Source organism: Leptodactylus fuscus, chromosome 1 (assembly GCF_031893055.1).
Source record: "Leptodactylus fuscus isolate aLepFus1 chromosome 1, aLepFus1.hap2, whole genome shotgun sequence".
NCBI classification, from domain to species: domain Eukaryota; kingdom Metazoa; phylum Chordata; class Amphibia; order Anura; family Leptodactylidae; genus Leptodactylus; species Leptodactylus fuscus.
The window spans coordinates 136760778-136777002 of NC_134265.1; the positions used below are offsets into that span (position 1 = coordinate 136760778).

A 16225-nucleotide genomic window follows, 5' to 3' on the forward strand; every position below is an offset into this window, starting at 1 on the left:
TACGGTATGGTAGTGCATGGTATGTGGTAGATGCAGGCTCTCTGTATACGATAATACCTCACAGGTGGTCTGAAATGGCGCTAAAGTGAATGAAAAGATCAATGGAAGTCCAAGGTTGTGAAGAGGGTGGTTATCCAGAGTGGTTACGGGTTTAGTGGTGAGCTAGGGTAGAAAAGAGGTTAGAGGAAACATGGTAAAGGAATGGAAGCAAAGTAAAATATGTGGTAGTTTAACGTGGTGAAGGAATTAGTAAAAAGATTTCTGGTGGTTTATGGTGCCCTAAGGAACAGTCCAGCTGTTGGTGAGATTGCGTATATGTATTATTCTCCCTCCACCCCCCTCCATCAATCTATCAGAAGTACCACAGCCAACTTTCTTTTTGTGTATAACCAGTTTATAACTCATCACATTACTCTTCTTATTCCTGCCTTACACTGATCATAGAGGAGAGGGCTGTGACGCTCTCATGTAACCCCTGCTCAGTTATTTCTATGGTGTGCTAGGTATAGCTGAAATCTTGCATGCACTTTTTGATGCATTTATTTCTCTGAAATGGCTTTGGAGATGTCATGAAGGGTTAAAGCATCATGGAATCAGACATTGGGTTTCATTACATAACTTAAATCTCATGGTTAATACCACAGGAAGTACTGTTACAAGGGATCGTCTTAGATATCTATGCCTACGCCCTTCAAAGCCCACATCATTTGCTATGAAGATGGTATTTCCTTATTATGTAAATCTTTCTATTTTGTCAGTTTGTAACTAGAATTGGCATTTTTCCCTTACCGCATGATTAATAGGAAATTAGCAGTCACTATATATAGTCCATGTTTTCTAAAAATAAATGTCATTTTTTTTCTTCTTTTTAAGGAGGAACACAGCGGCTACCACGTGCAGTTGGCGTTGCTCTGGCAAAAGAACTTATATTCTCTGCGCGTGTCTTAGATGGCAGTGAGGCAAAGTCCATTGGTTTGGTCAGCCATGTTATAGAACAAAATGAGGAAGGAGACGCAGCTTACCAAAGAGCTGTTGCTTTAGCTAGAGAATTCATATCTCAGGTAATAACAATGTTAAGAACCTACTGAACTTGGAAATGCATTTTTATACCTGCTAGTATGTTATTAGGGCGTATATCGACAGTACAGAGGGGTGTCCCCATAAAGTTTGTCAGGATGCAGATAAAGCAGAGGACCAACACCAGCAGGAGGGAGGCTGTACTTGATAACTCTATTTCTGCATGTGTGAGAATAGGTTTTGTCCTTCTATGACCCCTAACATTACAATTGCATGTAGTTAATATGAGTGTATGCTTCTTCACTGTATCATTAAATTTTTTACTTTTGACTGCATTATAATGAAGTTTTCACTATGTTCTTCATGTTTATGATTGTATCAGTTTGGACCTGTCAGTTGCTTTATATGTTGATGGTAAGAAATTACCCAGGCACCATAGATAAGGAGTAGAGATGAGCGAACACTGTTCGATCGAATAGATATTCGATAAAAATTGCGTACAACTCTTGCATACAACTCTGGTTCTGCCAGAGGAGGCGGAGTCTATGATCGGTCCACAGCAGTCCCCATTCTGGTCCGATCTTAGACTCCGCCTCCTCACAGACGAGCCTCCGGCAGAACCAGCGTTGATTGGCCGAATGCTGTACTCTGTATGGCATTCGGCCAATCAACGCCGGTCAATGCCTTCCTATGGGAAAAAGTTAGCTCCCACATATCGCAAGCTGGCAGGGATTCCGATGTAATACAGTGACTTGGGCATGTTAGATGCCCCCAGGCATGCTTCCCCTGCTGTCCCAGTTGCATTGCAGAGGTGTTGGCATCATTTCCTGGGGTATCAAAGTGGACTTGGTGACTCTCCTGAGTCGAAGAGTGGGATCCCCTGAAACAAGCATTTTTTCCCCATAGACTATAATGGGGTTCGATATTTGTTCGAATAGTCGAATATTGAGGGGCTATTCGAAATGAATATCGAATATTTTACTGTTCGCTCATCTCTATTAAGGAGGCATGATAGATAATTTGGCCCAGACCAATTCATACGGGCATCGCTGACCATACACTGGGTTCTTCACGTGGGGCGAAACCAAGGCAAAGTGATGTAATTTTTCCTAAAGCAAATTTATGTGCATATGTGTATAGGTTGTTTCCTCTTCTATAAATTCATGCATATAGGAATATGCCTTCCTATGCAGTCCAGACATTTCTGCAGATTATGGCTTGCTCTAGATAAATCTCTGTATTGCAGATCTAGTTCTTTGCTGATTTACAGGGAAGCATTCGGAGCGGAACAAACAGATGTAGAACATGCTGTACACTCAGTAACATTTGCTAATGTGCTTATCTCTATCCATTAGACAACTAAATATAATTTAATAATGAAATTGGGAAAGTAAAGGTGTTATCAATGGTTTTGCAACCCTAGTATGTTGCTTTCCATATTAGGTAGATTAACCCGTCCATTGCCAGTTCTAGTTGCATACAGCTGTGCTATGAAGAAAGAGAAGAATAGAAGTAGCAGTCACACCTATTGGTTTGTGGCTAGGCCTGTATGCCTGGTTAGGAAAATATATATATATATATATATATATATATATATATATATATATATATATATCCAGAATACATTGTGGCTTATGTACAGTTAGAGGTGTCGTTTGTAAGGTGGATATCCACATACACTCCTGTCATGAGTTATTAGATAGTCTCTTAGTACTTCCCAGAAGGTACCAGTAGGTTATCCCCTGTCCAGAGTTTTCATGTTCAGTATCTTATGGGTATCCAGTAGTACATTCCTAGATATTATATAAGTGATAGGTCGTCTCATCATCACATTTTTTATTTTTTTTCATACTGTATGGTCACTACAGGAGAAATACAGGATTATAAGCCAGCCATTAATATTACTGGTAAAAGATGCAATACATAGATGAGCCAGGAACACTAGAGCAGAGTTATTGTTTTCTAGTCAAAGCGGGGTAACAACTTCTTTCAAGACCAAGGTGTCTCAGTGTCCACAGTTCACCTTTTGGAATTATATTTTTTTTTAACTGAATCTTTTGGACTTTACCCCTTTAAAGAGGTCCTTTCACCAGCTCCACCAATTCAAGTTCTTAGTATCTGTTAATAGATGTTGTTCCACTGATTTTAACACAATGGAGTTTTTTCTTTGACCCTCACAAGCTCCCGAGCAACAAGCGCAGTTAGTTTTTGTACTCCTTGTGCTATCTAAGAAATGTAATATCAGAAGGGCAGTGTAAGGCAGGGAATGTGACTCAGAGCTCCAATCAGAGGCAGCCAGTGTCAGAGCTCAGTATCACACCCCTTGTCTACTCCTACCTGACACTGCCCTCCTGACAGTACAGAGCCTAAACAGCATATCAGGCACCAAAACTAGCAGCTAAGGAATGGTGAGTGCTAGAGAAAAAATTCCAACTGTGCCAGAATTGGTTAAGCTGCACCTACTAACAGATGCTAAAAACTGGAGCTGGTGGATGTGTGTCAGAGGTGTCAGCAAAGTGAATGAAATTTTATTTCCTATCACCCATAGATTGCAGGAAAACACACCATTTGCAGAAACACATATCAAAAGTCGGTGTATTCATTTTACCTGCAAAAATTCAGCTTTTTCCCAATAGATATATGGGGAAGGCAAAAATACAAGACACAACAGAAAAGTAGCGAAAGCCACATGCATTTTTGTTACATGTTTCTACACTGTGGTTTCATTGAATTTTTTATTCTATTGTGTTTTGCTATATATAGCCTTAGATTAAGGATTCCGCTCAGTTTGTGCATTAAAGGGGTTATCCAGGATGTGTATATATATATTTTTTTTATTATTTTTTTGTGGACGGGTGGTGACCAAGAAACACACGGAACCATGACATTGATGTAGCATACACAGCTTCTGTGCCATTAAAGGGGTTTTCCAGACAAAAAAAAATTCTCAAAAAATCATCTGTTAGTGCTATTAATAAGTTAATAAGTGCAACCAAATACCTTTAACAGTGTTTTGAGTGATTTCTGGGTTACTCTGGGAGCTCCTGGTATCTTCTGCATTTGTTTACATGGGTATCTTCCTGTTCTGTTTTCCTACAACTTCCATGATGCTTCGGGCCACTCAGAGCTGACTCACACCACCTCCTTCTCTCACTCTTACCAACGCCCTGTTTTCCTAGCTAGCCCATTCTCTACTATCCCTTTCTAACTAACCTGCCAACCCCGTTATATTTACCTGTCTTCTGGACACGGGACGTCACTTATTCTGGGTGGCTGATATCTCCTCTTCTTGAGATCTGCTGGCTGCCCACATCTCTGCAATAGAGCCAGAGTCATGGCATGTGCAGTGGCATGCCCAGAACAATTGATGACCCATGCCCAGAATATCTGGACAGGAAAACAGTTAAGTTTGATGGGGTGAGGGGTGGTTTAGTATTGATTCTGTTTCCAGAAAATCGGACAATGTGCCTTTGGTGGTCACATGACCACACCAGCGATCTCTGTAAATATAGATTTTTGGTAAACTATGTAATTTAGAAGGTAAGCAGGGGTGGCGGGGTGGTTATTCCGGTGTTAACCCCTTCCAGTCACAGCAATTTTTTCAATAGTTTTCAGTTTACGCAGGTTAAATCGTACTTCATAGTGGTACCATTTAATATTCCATAGAATGTACTGGGAAGTTAGGGGAAAAAATTAAAATGGAGATTTGCGCAAATTTTTTTATATGCTTCCTTCACACAATTACAACAATACCAAATTTATACCAGATGGCCATTTTTTTATCCTCTTGCTATGGCATTCACCGTATAAGAGAAATAAAGGGATAGTCCCATGAACATAACCATATTTAGATTTGTAGACAATAAATAGTTAAACATGTTTGCAAATATATGTTGTTAAAAATTTGACCGTGTTTTAGAGATTTGCTTTAACCTTAGTGTTGACAGTCTGTTGACTTGATTTGGTGCCAGTGGATACGACCATGAACACAGAGACTTTTCATGGTCTGTGCCTTGTCAAGGTTTCCTTATTGTGGACAGGTTATTAAGCAGGGACACATGGTGGTGATCTGGCCACAGCAAGGAAGTCATGGCTCATCTTCTGACCATAGAAAGTTCTTTCATGCATGGTCTTATCCATTGGCAACTGATCAAGACACGCTGTCAACGCTAAGATGTTTAGTAAAATTCTTTAAAACTGCATCATTTTTATTTAATCATATTTGCAAAAATGTTTAACATTCATGGTTATGTTTATGGGAAAGCCCCTTTAAGAAAGGTAAAACAGCATTTTGTGTTGGCTATACTATTCTGGTACTTATCCTATAGCTAAAACAGGGAGTGCAGATGTGTGGGGCATTTTATTTTGATCCCACAGTCTCAGCAGTGCCAACAGTATTTTAGAGCCATTTCTAGTTTGTTTGTCTATGTATTTGCTCCCAACTGTTCTGAATTCAATGAATATAACTCTCAAATAGAGCTAAAACATAACCTTTATTAATTCTATATTATAACAGTCTCTATAAATATCAAAGTGCGGAACCACAAAGTGTATCCCCACACCTAAGTGTCAGACTTTTCTGCTGTACGCTTCCCTCTGAGAAATAAATGCTAGATGTGTGGTGTGTGTTCAGGATGCTGCTATGTTTTTTCTTGTACTGATTTTTCATTCATTTACATCCCCTGTTCAATCTCCTGCCTAACTTGAATCTCCTGGGCCCCAATGTAAAATCAGTAGTAGGGCCCCCATGTACATTGTGCTTTCTATAATACTGATGTGGTCCTACAGTCCTATGAAAAAGTTTGGGCACCCCTATTAATCTTAATCATTTTTAGTTCTAAATATTTTGGTATTTGCAACAGCCATTTCAGTTTGATATATCTAATAACTGATGGACACAGTAATATTTCAGGATTGAAATGAGGTTTATTGTACTAACAGAAAATGTGCAATATGCATTAAACCAAAATTTGACCGGTGCAAAAGTATGGGCACCTCAACAGAAAAGTGACATTAATATTTAGTAGATCCTCCTTTTGCAAAGATAACAGCCTCTAGTCGCTTCCTGTAGCTTTTAATCAGTTCCTGGATCCTGGATAAAGGTATTTTGGACAAACAATTCAAGTTCAGTTAAGTTAGATGGTCGCCGAGCATGGACAGCCCGCTTCAAATCATCCCACAGATGTTCAATGATATTCAGGTCTGGGGACTGGGATGGCCATTCCAGAACATTGTAATTGTTCCTCTGCATGAATGCCTGAGGATTTGGAGCAGTGTTTTGGATCATTGTCTTGCTGAAATATCCATCCCCGGCGTAACTTCAACTTTGTCACTGATTCTTGAACATTATTCTGAAGAATCTGCTGATACTGAGTGGAATCCATGCGACCCTCAACTTTAACAAGATTCCCGGTGCCGGCATTGGCCACACAGCCCCAAAGCATGATGGAACCTCCACCAAATTTTACAGTGGGTAGCAAGTGTTTTTCTTGGAATGCTGTTTCTTTTTGGACGCCATGCATAACGCCTTTTTTTTAAACAAACAACTCAATCTTTGTTTCCAAAATGAAGTTGGCTTCTCCAAATGTGCTTTTGCATACCTCAGGCAACTCTATTTGTGGCGTACGTGCAGAAACGGCTTCTTTCTCATCACTCTCCCATACAGCTTCTCCTTGTGCAAAGTGTGCTGTATAGTTGACCGATGCACAGTGACACCATCTGCAGCAAGATGATGCTGCAGCTCTTTGGAGGTGGTCTGTGAATTGTCCTTGACTGTTCTCACCATTCTTCTTCTCTGCCTTTCTGATATTTTTCTTGGCCTGCCACTTCTGGGCTTAACAAGAACTGTCCCTGTGGTCTTCCATTTCCTTACTATGTTCCTCACAGTGGAAACTGACAGCTTAAATCTCTGAGACAACGTTTTGTATCCTTCCCCTGAACAACTATGTTGAACAATCTTTGTTTTCAGATCATTTGAGAGCGGGCTGTCCATGTTCGGCGACCATCAAACTTAACTGAACTTGAATTGTTTTGTAGAAAGAAATGGTCCAAAATACCTTCATCCAGGATCCAGGAACTGATTAAAAGCTACAGGAAGCGACTAGAGGCTGTTATCTTTGCAAAAGGAGGATCTACTAAATATTAATGTCACTTTTCTGTTGAGGTGCCCATATTTTTGCACCGGTCAAATTTTGGTTTAATGCATATTGCGCATTTTCTGTTAGTACAATAAACCTCATTTCAATCCTGAAATATTACTGTGTCCATCAGTTATTAGATATATCAAACTGAAATGGCTGTTGCAAACACCAAAATATTTAGAACTAAAAATGATTAAGATTAATAGGGGTGCCCAAACTTTTTCATAGGACTGTATGTTGCAGAGAGGCCTTTGACACCCCCCCCCCCTTCCCTCAGGCTCCAGGACCCTGTAGTGCTTGCTACCTCTGCACCTGCTATAGCGCTGCCCCTGATCTCTGTACACTTTTTCTGCCTGTGTGTGTTCGATCTCTTCTATATATACTCCTATGAAGTGTGTGTGTTTTTTCTCTTCTTTTTAGACTTTGCTATAGGTTCTTTCTTCTCTCTGTACAAACATCAGTGTAGAAAAAGTGGAGGTCAGAATTTTCAAGAGAAGCACAAAGATCACACACACAGGGAGCATCTGCACAATCTCTTTCTTTACCCCTACAGACTCTAGGTCGTCTTGCTGATTTTTTGTATATTCAAAGCAAGTCAACAATGATAAAGTTCAAAGTTTACACCTCCTTAAACTGTTCGCTAGAAATTTGTGTATTGAGATTAGGCTAACTTAGCTTTGCACATGCAGCACTGAAAGCAATGCAACAAAAAAAAAACAAAACAAAACCTGCACCCCTTCTAGATCCCAAAGAATGTCAAAAGCCTAAATACATTTGTATTTTCCTAGAACTGATGACTGTAGTTTACTTATAGCAGCAGTTTTAGGTATTTTATTATCTTTGCTTCGATGGAAATCCTTGATCATTGTGCTGTATGTGAAAACTGCGATCATGGTTTTCAATATTTTACATATTAATGTCGATTGTGGAAAATTGCTGCACATCATCAAAAAAACCCATTCTGCTGCATGTGCAAAAAGGTCTTTAAAATCCCCTAAAAGTGCCTCAGCTTTGCTTGTGTGATTGTTTGCACGTCATTCCCACTTGTAATTAATAGTCGAATAATGAAATCGACCCCTGTACTTTCTGTAAATATGTTCAGCCTGCAATACTACCACATGAACCTGATCTAGTATGTGTTATGTTTTTGTTGTATAGAACTGTTATATTGCTGTTTTCTCGCTAATATGTTAATAATTGCTATACTTTTCTGAAATCCTAGGGACCAATTGCAATGAGAATGGCTAAATTAGCAATCAACCAAGGCATTGAGGTAAGTTATTATTGTGTAAAGCAGTGGGTCCCAAACTTTCTGAAGGCCGAACCCACTTTTGGCCAGTGGGTCCAGCTTGTGTCCACAGTGGCCCCACACGGTATAATTATCCACAGTGGCCCTACACAGTATAAAGCTAGACAAATGTCCACACCCAGTATAATGCTACACAGTGTCTCCACAGCTTAAAATTTTCCCCATTGCCCCCACACAGTTTAATGCTCCACAGTGTTTCCACACAGTATAATGTTCAAGAGTAGCCCCATGCAATATTATGCTCCACAGTGCCCCCACACAATATCATTTTTTTCACAGTGTCTTCACAAAGTATAAAATGCTTTGAAAGAGCCCCTTCAGCATAAATCTCCACATTGGACCCTACACATTATAATGTTCCACAGTACCTCACATCGTATAATGCATTTCAGTGTCTCCACACAGTATAAAATGCTCCGCCCAGAGTATAATGCTCCACAGTGGCTCTACACAATATAAAGCTCCATAGTGGCCCCACACAGTATAATGCTCCACAGTGGCCCTACACAGTATAATGCTCCACAGTGGCCCTACGCAGTACAATGCACCACAGTGGCCCCACACAGTGTAATGCTATACATTGATCCCACAAACAATGTAATGCATCACAGTGTCCCTTCAAAGTATAAAGCTCCACAGTTATCCCAAACAGTTTAATGCTCCATAGTGGCCCCACACAATACAATGCCTCCAACTGCTTCATTAATAGAGATGGGCATATATTTGTGACATTCACCTCCCTGAGTTAGTTTTGGGGACTTGTTGTACTCTGGGGTCTCTAACTGATGTAAAGTATCTCTCTACCTCGTAGCCCTCTATATATATATATATATATATATATATGTTTGTAACCGGCTTTAGTCCTGTCCTGCTCTATGTTTATGCTTTTGGATCTTGGCTACCATTGTATTTGAATAGAGTTGGGTACCCTGCACAGCGTGCAAATGATTTTTAATTTTTGTGTGGCTATGATGACCAATATCAGTGATGGGACAGTCTATATGTGAGTGGATACATATATATTCAATGTTCTTACTGTAGCTTTCCATTTAATTGAAAGTTTTTGAAGCCAATTCCTTAGTTGAAAATTTTGCCAGCCTATCCTTAGGATAGGCCATTGTTACCAGATCAGTGGAGGGCTGAATTTTGGTACCCCTGCTAATCAGCTGTTTCAAGTGGCCGTGGTACATGTGGAAATAATAATAATAATAATAAATTTTATTTATATACCGCCAACATATTCCGCAGCACTGTACAATTTGTAGGGTTCAGATACAGACAGATACAAAACAAAGAACGTCATTTCACACAATGGGACTGAGGGCCCTGCTCACAAGAGCTTACAATCTATGAGGTAGAGGGGATGACACAAGAGGTAGGAGGAGCGGCATTGCTTATACAGTGTTCAGACAATTTTGTAATAGAGGTTGCAGCCATTACACAAACAAAGCTTTATGGGCCGTCACTAGTAGTGTCTTTTAACATGTGGATAGAGCATGGACAAATATGTTAGGCTGAAAAGGCATCAAGAAGGGTTTGCATTAGGAATTGTGATAGGCCTGTCTGAAAAGATGCGTCTTTAGTTTGCGTTTGAAACTGTAGAAATTGGGAGTTAATCTGATTGTCCGGGGTAGAGCATTCCAGAGAAGTGGTGCAGCTCGGGAGAAGTCTTGTATACGAGCGTGGGAGGTTCTGATAATAGAGGATGTAAGTGTTAGGTCATTGAGTGAGCAGAGAACACGGGTTGGGCGGTAGACAGAGATGAGGGAGGAAATGTAGGGAGGTGCAGCATTATGGACAGCCTTGTGGATGAGGGTGATAACTTTATATTTTATTCTATATTGAATGGGCAGCCAATGTAGCGACTGGCACAGACCGGAGGCATCGCTGTAGCGTCTAGCCTGGTAGATGAGCCTGGCTGCTGCATTCAGAATAGATTGTAGAGGGGAGAGTTTAGTGAGGGGAAGACCGATTAGTAAGGGGTTACAGTAGTCAAGGCGAGAATGAATCAGAGAGACAATAAGTGTCTTTAGTGTATCTCTGGTGAGGAAAGGGCGTATTCTGGAGATATTTTTGAGGTGGAGGTGACATGAACGTGCGAGTGATTCAATATGAGGGGTGAAGGAAAGGTCTGCGTCAAACATGACCCCGAGGCAGCGGGCCTGCTGCCTAGGAGTTATAGTAAGGCCTGAGACTGCAATGGATATATCAGGGACAGATCTGTTAGATGGTGGAAACAGTAGTAGTTCAGTCTTAGAGAGATTTATGATGCCACATCCTATTTAAAGCGAGTCGGTCAGCAGGAGAATCGTAATCAAAGTAATCCCAGTACCTTGTAGTGCCCTTTACACGCTTTCCAAATATGTCTTTATTATTCAGCATTGCGGCTGTTCCACAAATCACTATTTTATTCATATGTAAATTAAATAAAAGGGTTTCTTATCTTCCCCGGGCTTCTCTGTGCTGTAGATTAACTCCGCTGACTGCCGCCCAGAAGGAATTCTTCCTGAGTGATAGCTGTCACTGAAAGGATAGTGGGTTGAGCTGGGCGGTCCCTTTCACAAAAAAGGTTATTTGATGGGTCTCTAAATACAGAAATAAGTGGATCCACTGACAGTTGACAACTTAGTTTAATGTTGATGTGTTCATAGGTTAAATATAAATCAAGAAAAAAATACAGTAACAGCTTACCTTGTAAAGATTCCCAAGGTAGTGACTTCATCACTTTCACAGATTGGACATTAAATTTCATCCCTAAGAAGGTTCTTTTGTCAGGTTGTTCAACCCATTTTTCCTTGGATCAATTTCCTCCTCTTTTTGATGCTGGCAGCCCAACAGACCACAAAGTGCTTAATAGACTTGTGCCTAGTATTTGTGCAAGCCAGCACCCACTTCTTTTCCCCACTATCCCTTTTTCCTGAATCTAGCTTTCAGATTCCTGACCTTAACCGGTAGTCTACCATAAATGCCCCCCAAGTTAATAGTGCTGTGTAGTAGCCTAATAGAAGTAGAGACATATGTTTGTGAAGCAATGTAGAGCTAATCTTCTTTTTATGGATATGTAAATAAACCTGCAAGGGCATTGGGAGCGGGGCCTGATTTGCCACGTTTGCCTTCAGACAGTTATGATACAGGAAGAGGCTAAAAATGGCAATCCCAGAGATCTGGAGTACTATGGGGGTTTTTTTGCCTTCCTCTGGATCAACACTGTAGGGGATTGTAGGTTTATAGGTTGAACTTGATAGACTGAGGTCTTCATCCAACCTCATCTACTATGTAACTTGCAGCCGTCTCAAGGCAAATGGAGTCCGCCCCTGGTGCACTTGCAGGCTGATTTGTGTATCCATAAAAAGAGGATTATCTCTACGTTACTCTATCAATGGCAACACAAGGAAAGAGTCTACTCCTATTAAAAGCCCCTAAATGGCATATTGGTTAGGGGAGGCAATTTGTACCTGCTAGACCCTCTTTAAGAATAAGCTAAGATTAAACTGCTTACTTTGTCTTCAAAGATCAGAGTTTAGAAATATCAGACTAACCTAGGATAGACCATTGTGCATTTACTAGGGTCACGCAGTACTTTGTTATAGAAAATACAGTCTATGTCTCAGTCAATCCAGTAATGCTTTCTTATTGCAGGTGGATTTGGCAACAGGCTTAGCCATAGAAGAAGCATGCTATGCTCAGGTGAGTGTTCCTGCTTGATGAAATCACTTTGTTAGCTAACAGGAAGGTCATCATTATGAATCACAGACATAGGTTTGGTTATTATGGATTTCCAAGTAAATGAAATATATTGTACGATGGGCAAAGTAATAAAAATGTCAGCACAATATAACTGTACTACTCTGTCATTGTGTTTGTCATAGATGGGCCTAGTGAGGAATTAATGGAATCACCTTCACAAAGTAAATTGTCAAGTATTTACCAAAACATGTCCCTATTGAGTCCAGTTAAAGTGTTCTTTGGAAATGATTTTGTAACTAAACATTAATGAATAAATAATTTCCCATTGACACGCTCAGACCATTAACCCCCACAAGATAACCGTATCAAGGATATATCAGATAGAAAGCTGAGTGACATTTTCTTCCTTCAGAAGCTATAAGAAGTGGGTATTGACATTTTCAGATGTGCTTCCATGCAGGGGCGTTCTTAATTGTTTTATTTCTTGTTTGTTTATTTCTTCTACCGGAAGGAGTTATTGTTTTTATAATGTGAATCCTCCCACACAGTAGTCAGCAAATGGTGTTTATGCAAGTTAGCTAAATTTAGGATTCCTAAACGGCCGCACTTTAATTTGAGCATTCATTTCGGGCTCCGCACCATATGCATTGCTGTTGTTTACAGAAGTAAAATATGTGCGATTTTATCACAAGTGGCATTTTATTTCATTTTTTTTGCTGCTTGTCGCTTTGTCAGCAGTCACTCATACGCTGGTATTCCCAGACACTTACATTATTAAAGATCTTGTTTTTGACACAAGTGTGGAACATACAGATTTATGTGCCCGTCGTCTTTGGTGACAGGTTTGTATATATACGTTAATATGACTTTGTGTGTGACAGGTCTAGATAAATCTTGCATATGGTGTACACTTACATTAAGGATAAAGCTTCATACTGATAATGGTTCCAGATAGAAGAAGGTTAAAACAAATGTCCTATACTGTCATGTCAAACTTGGAGAAATTGGATTTGATGGAAACTCATACAAACTGATGCTCCTTGGTTCTGTGGTATTTGAGTAAAATGACAGTGTAGTTACTGTTATGTTCAGGCAGCAGCGTACATTTGGTTATCATGATGTTAGTAATGTTCTTTCAACCTTTATATGGCAATGACCAGACATTTTTCATAATCTTCCTTTCTGGTGCATGGACTAGTCACTTCTCATATATTCATTGTTTTCCCTTGTGAGTCTACCTTATACTTTAAAGGGATTCTATAATTAGAAACCCTTTTTACAATAAATACATGTAGGAATAACCTTAAGAAAGGCTGTTCTTCTCTTACCTTTATTATTCTGATCTGTGTCACCGTTCCTGAGAAATTTCTTTTTTCTTCCTTATGTAAATGAGTTTTCTCGCAGCACTGGGGGCGTTCCCCTGTACTCAAACAGCACTACGGGTGTCCCCAGTTTGAAAACTCTCCAGCGACGGCCTCTGTCTTCTTCACCGCCTCCACCTCCTCTCTTGCGGTCCTCTTCTCTTGGTCCAAAAGTGCCAACTTTGCATGTCCATCAGACATTTTCCTGTAGCTGAAAGGGAGAAGCCACAGGAAAATCGCCATCTGCTCATGTCCGTCAGCCTTTTTCTTGTGGCCTCTCCCGTTCGGCCACAGGAAAATGGCTGACGGACATGCGCAGTCAGCTCTTTTGGACCAAAAGAACAGGAGCATGAGAGAAGAGGCAGTGAAGAAGACAAAAGCTGTCGCTGGAGAGTTTTCAAGCAGCGACTGGGGACTGCCCCCAATGTTGCAAGAAAACTCATTTGCATAAGGAATAAAGAAGAAATTCCTCAGGAACGGCAGCATGGATCAGAATAATAAAGGTAAGAGAAGAGGCAACAGGGTGGCACAGTGGTTAGTCCTGGGTTCAAATCCTGCCAAGGACAACATCTGTAAGGAGTTTGTATTTTCTCCCCGTGTTTGCGTGGATTTCCTCCCATACTCCAAAGACATACTGATGGGGAAAAATGTAGATTGTGAGCCCCTATATGGGGCTCAAAATCTACATTAAAAGTAGGTAAGAGAAGAACACCCTTTCTTAAAGAGGACCTTTCATGGATTTGGGCACTTGCGGTGTTAGATACTGCTGGAAAGCCGATAGTGCACTGAATTCAGCGCACTGTCGGCTTTCCCGATCTGTGCCCTGGGTGAAGAGCTACCGGTACCGGTACCGTAGCTCTTCACAGTCAGAAGGGTGTTTCTGACACTCTGTCAGGAATGTCCTTCTGCACAGCAGCGCCTATCGCGCTGTACTATGTGAGCGGGGAGGAACGCCCCCCTCCCCTCCTGATAATACTCGTCTATGGACGAGCACTGTGAGCAGAGGGAGGGGACGTTCCTCCCTGCTCACACTGTACAGCGCGATGGGCGCTGCTGTGCAGAAGGACATTCCTGACAGAGTGTCAGAAACGCCCTTCTGACTGTGAAGAGCTACGGTACCGATAGCTCTTCACCCGGGGCACAGATCGGGAAAGCTGAAAGTGCGCTGAATTCAGTGCGCTGTCGGCTTTTCAGCGGTATCTAACACCGCGTGTGCCCAAATCCATGAAAAGTCCTTGTTAAGGCTATTCCTACGTATATTTAGTTTGAAAAGGGTATTCTAATGAGAGAATCCCTTTAAGGCTGGAATATGTGTTTGTTTGAAGTGACTAGGACTTCTGGTTCCAAGCTGTTTCTGTAAATCCCATAGAAGTGAATGAGATTTCTTGAAACAGGTCAGCACAATAATAGACAATTTACACAACACCTGTTTACTCCTATGGGAGTTAACAGAGATAACATAGAGCAGCCTTTTCATCAGTTTCCATTCTCTCGCCTACCGTAGACCACCTCAGATAGACTAGTATTCCATTCTTTAGTTTTTAGATAAGAATATTACTTTAAAGGGAGTCTGTCACCAGAACCCAGCCCCGCAGATTAGGATTGCCTGAATCACATGGAGTCTGTCAGTAGTTTTGTAAATGCAGAGCTGCTGGGAGCACGAAGTAGGAACCCTGGTGTCCTGTTTAAGTATACCTTTATTATAGTGTGTGCACTACCCACAAGGTTAAAACTGCTAAAAGACCCCCTTTTCTCCATAATCTGTGGCCTAATATCTAAATATCATGCACATGTTCTTAGTTTGATACGGTGGTAAGCAGGTATACTGTATTATGGTTTGCCATGTTTGTTGCCTTTATTTATTATTGCCTTTAAGTATTATTTTTTATGCTCTGTTTACAGGTTATCCCAACAAAGGATAGGATTGAAGGCTTACTAGCATTTAAGGAAAAGAGGCCTCCACGCTACAAAGGAGAGTAAGGAAGCACACTAGTGCCTTTCCTAAGAATAGGGTAGAAAGGGAAGTGTCACGGGGACCTTCTTTCTGTTCCTCGCCTCAGTTCGTGGAATTTCACAACCATGGAAATTGAAGTAAATATTGAAAGCATTACGGCATCTGGAATATGCCCATACATGTACCTGTTTGAAGTATGTGTTTCAGATCATTTTGATAGTCTCTGACAGAGCTTGTGCCTACATGCACTGTCATTCATTTGCCTGTTCTGTTACTTGAAATGTGAGAGACCGCAGCAGCAAACACGTACGTTTCGGAGCTACGCACAATGGCAAGCCCTTTGTTTTCTTTTATTTTGCTTCAGCAGTAACGAAACTGTATACATAGAATGTCAAAGTAATGTGAAATAAAGCCATAGAAATGACTACTCATAATATCAATGACAATGCATTTTCAGTAAAGAAGACAATTGAGATGTATGAACCAATAAATCTATTATACTGGAAAGTTTGGCTTTGTGGCTTATTCACTATAGTTCATCGTAAATATTCACTTGACTAAACCAATGTGTAGTATGTGTCGTATGAAGTGTATTGAACTCATGCCTGATGCTAGGTTCACACTAGCTTCATTGTTCCGGTCTGTGTATACATGGCATCTACAAGTCCATTGATACTCCTACTTGCAAGAGGGTAAAAGAAGTAAGCATGCAATCTGAGGGTTTAATATGTCAGATTTACAGTATTTTTTGACTCTA

The 16225-nt window shown here is 40.6% G+C and overlaps 1 protein-coding gene across 1 annotated transcript in view; it reads left to right on the top strand.

Annotated features, from left to right (window-relative positions):
• The window catches only part of AUH (AU RNA binding methylglutaconyl-CoA hydratase), a 171807-nt gene extending 155839 nt beyond the window's left edge, over window positions 1-15968 (top strand). Inside the window, exons 7-10 of the mRNA XM_075277261.1 lie at window positions 874-1061; window positions 8380-8430; window positions 12106-12153; window positions 15417-15968. Coding sequence (XP_075133362.1) covers window positions 874-1061; window positions 8380-8430; window positions 12106-12153; window positions 15417-15494 — 365 coding nt within the window. The 3' untranslated portion in view covers window positions 15495-15968. The remainder of the gene's footprint in view (window positions 1-873; window positions 1062-8379; window positions 8431-12105; window positions 12154-15416) is intronic.
• The last annotated feature ends 257 nt before the right edge of the window (window positions 15969-16225 follow it).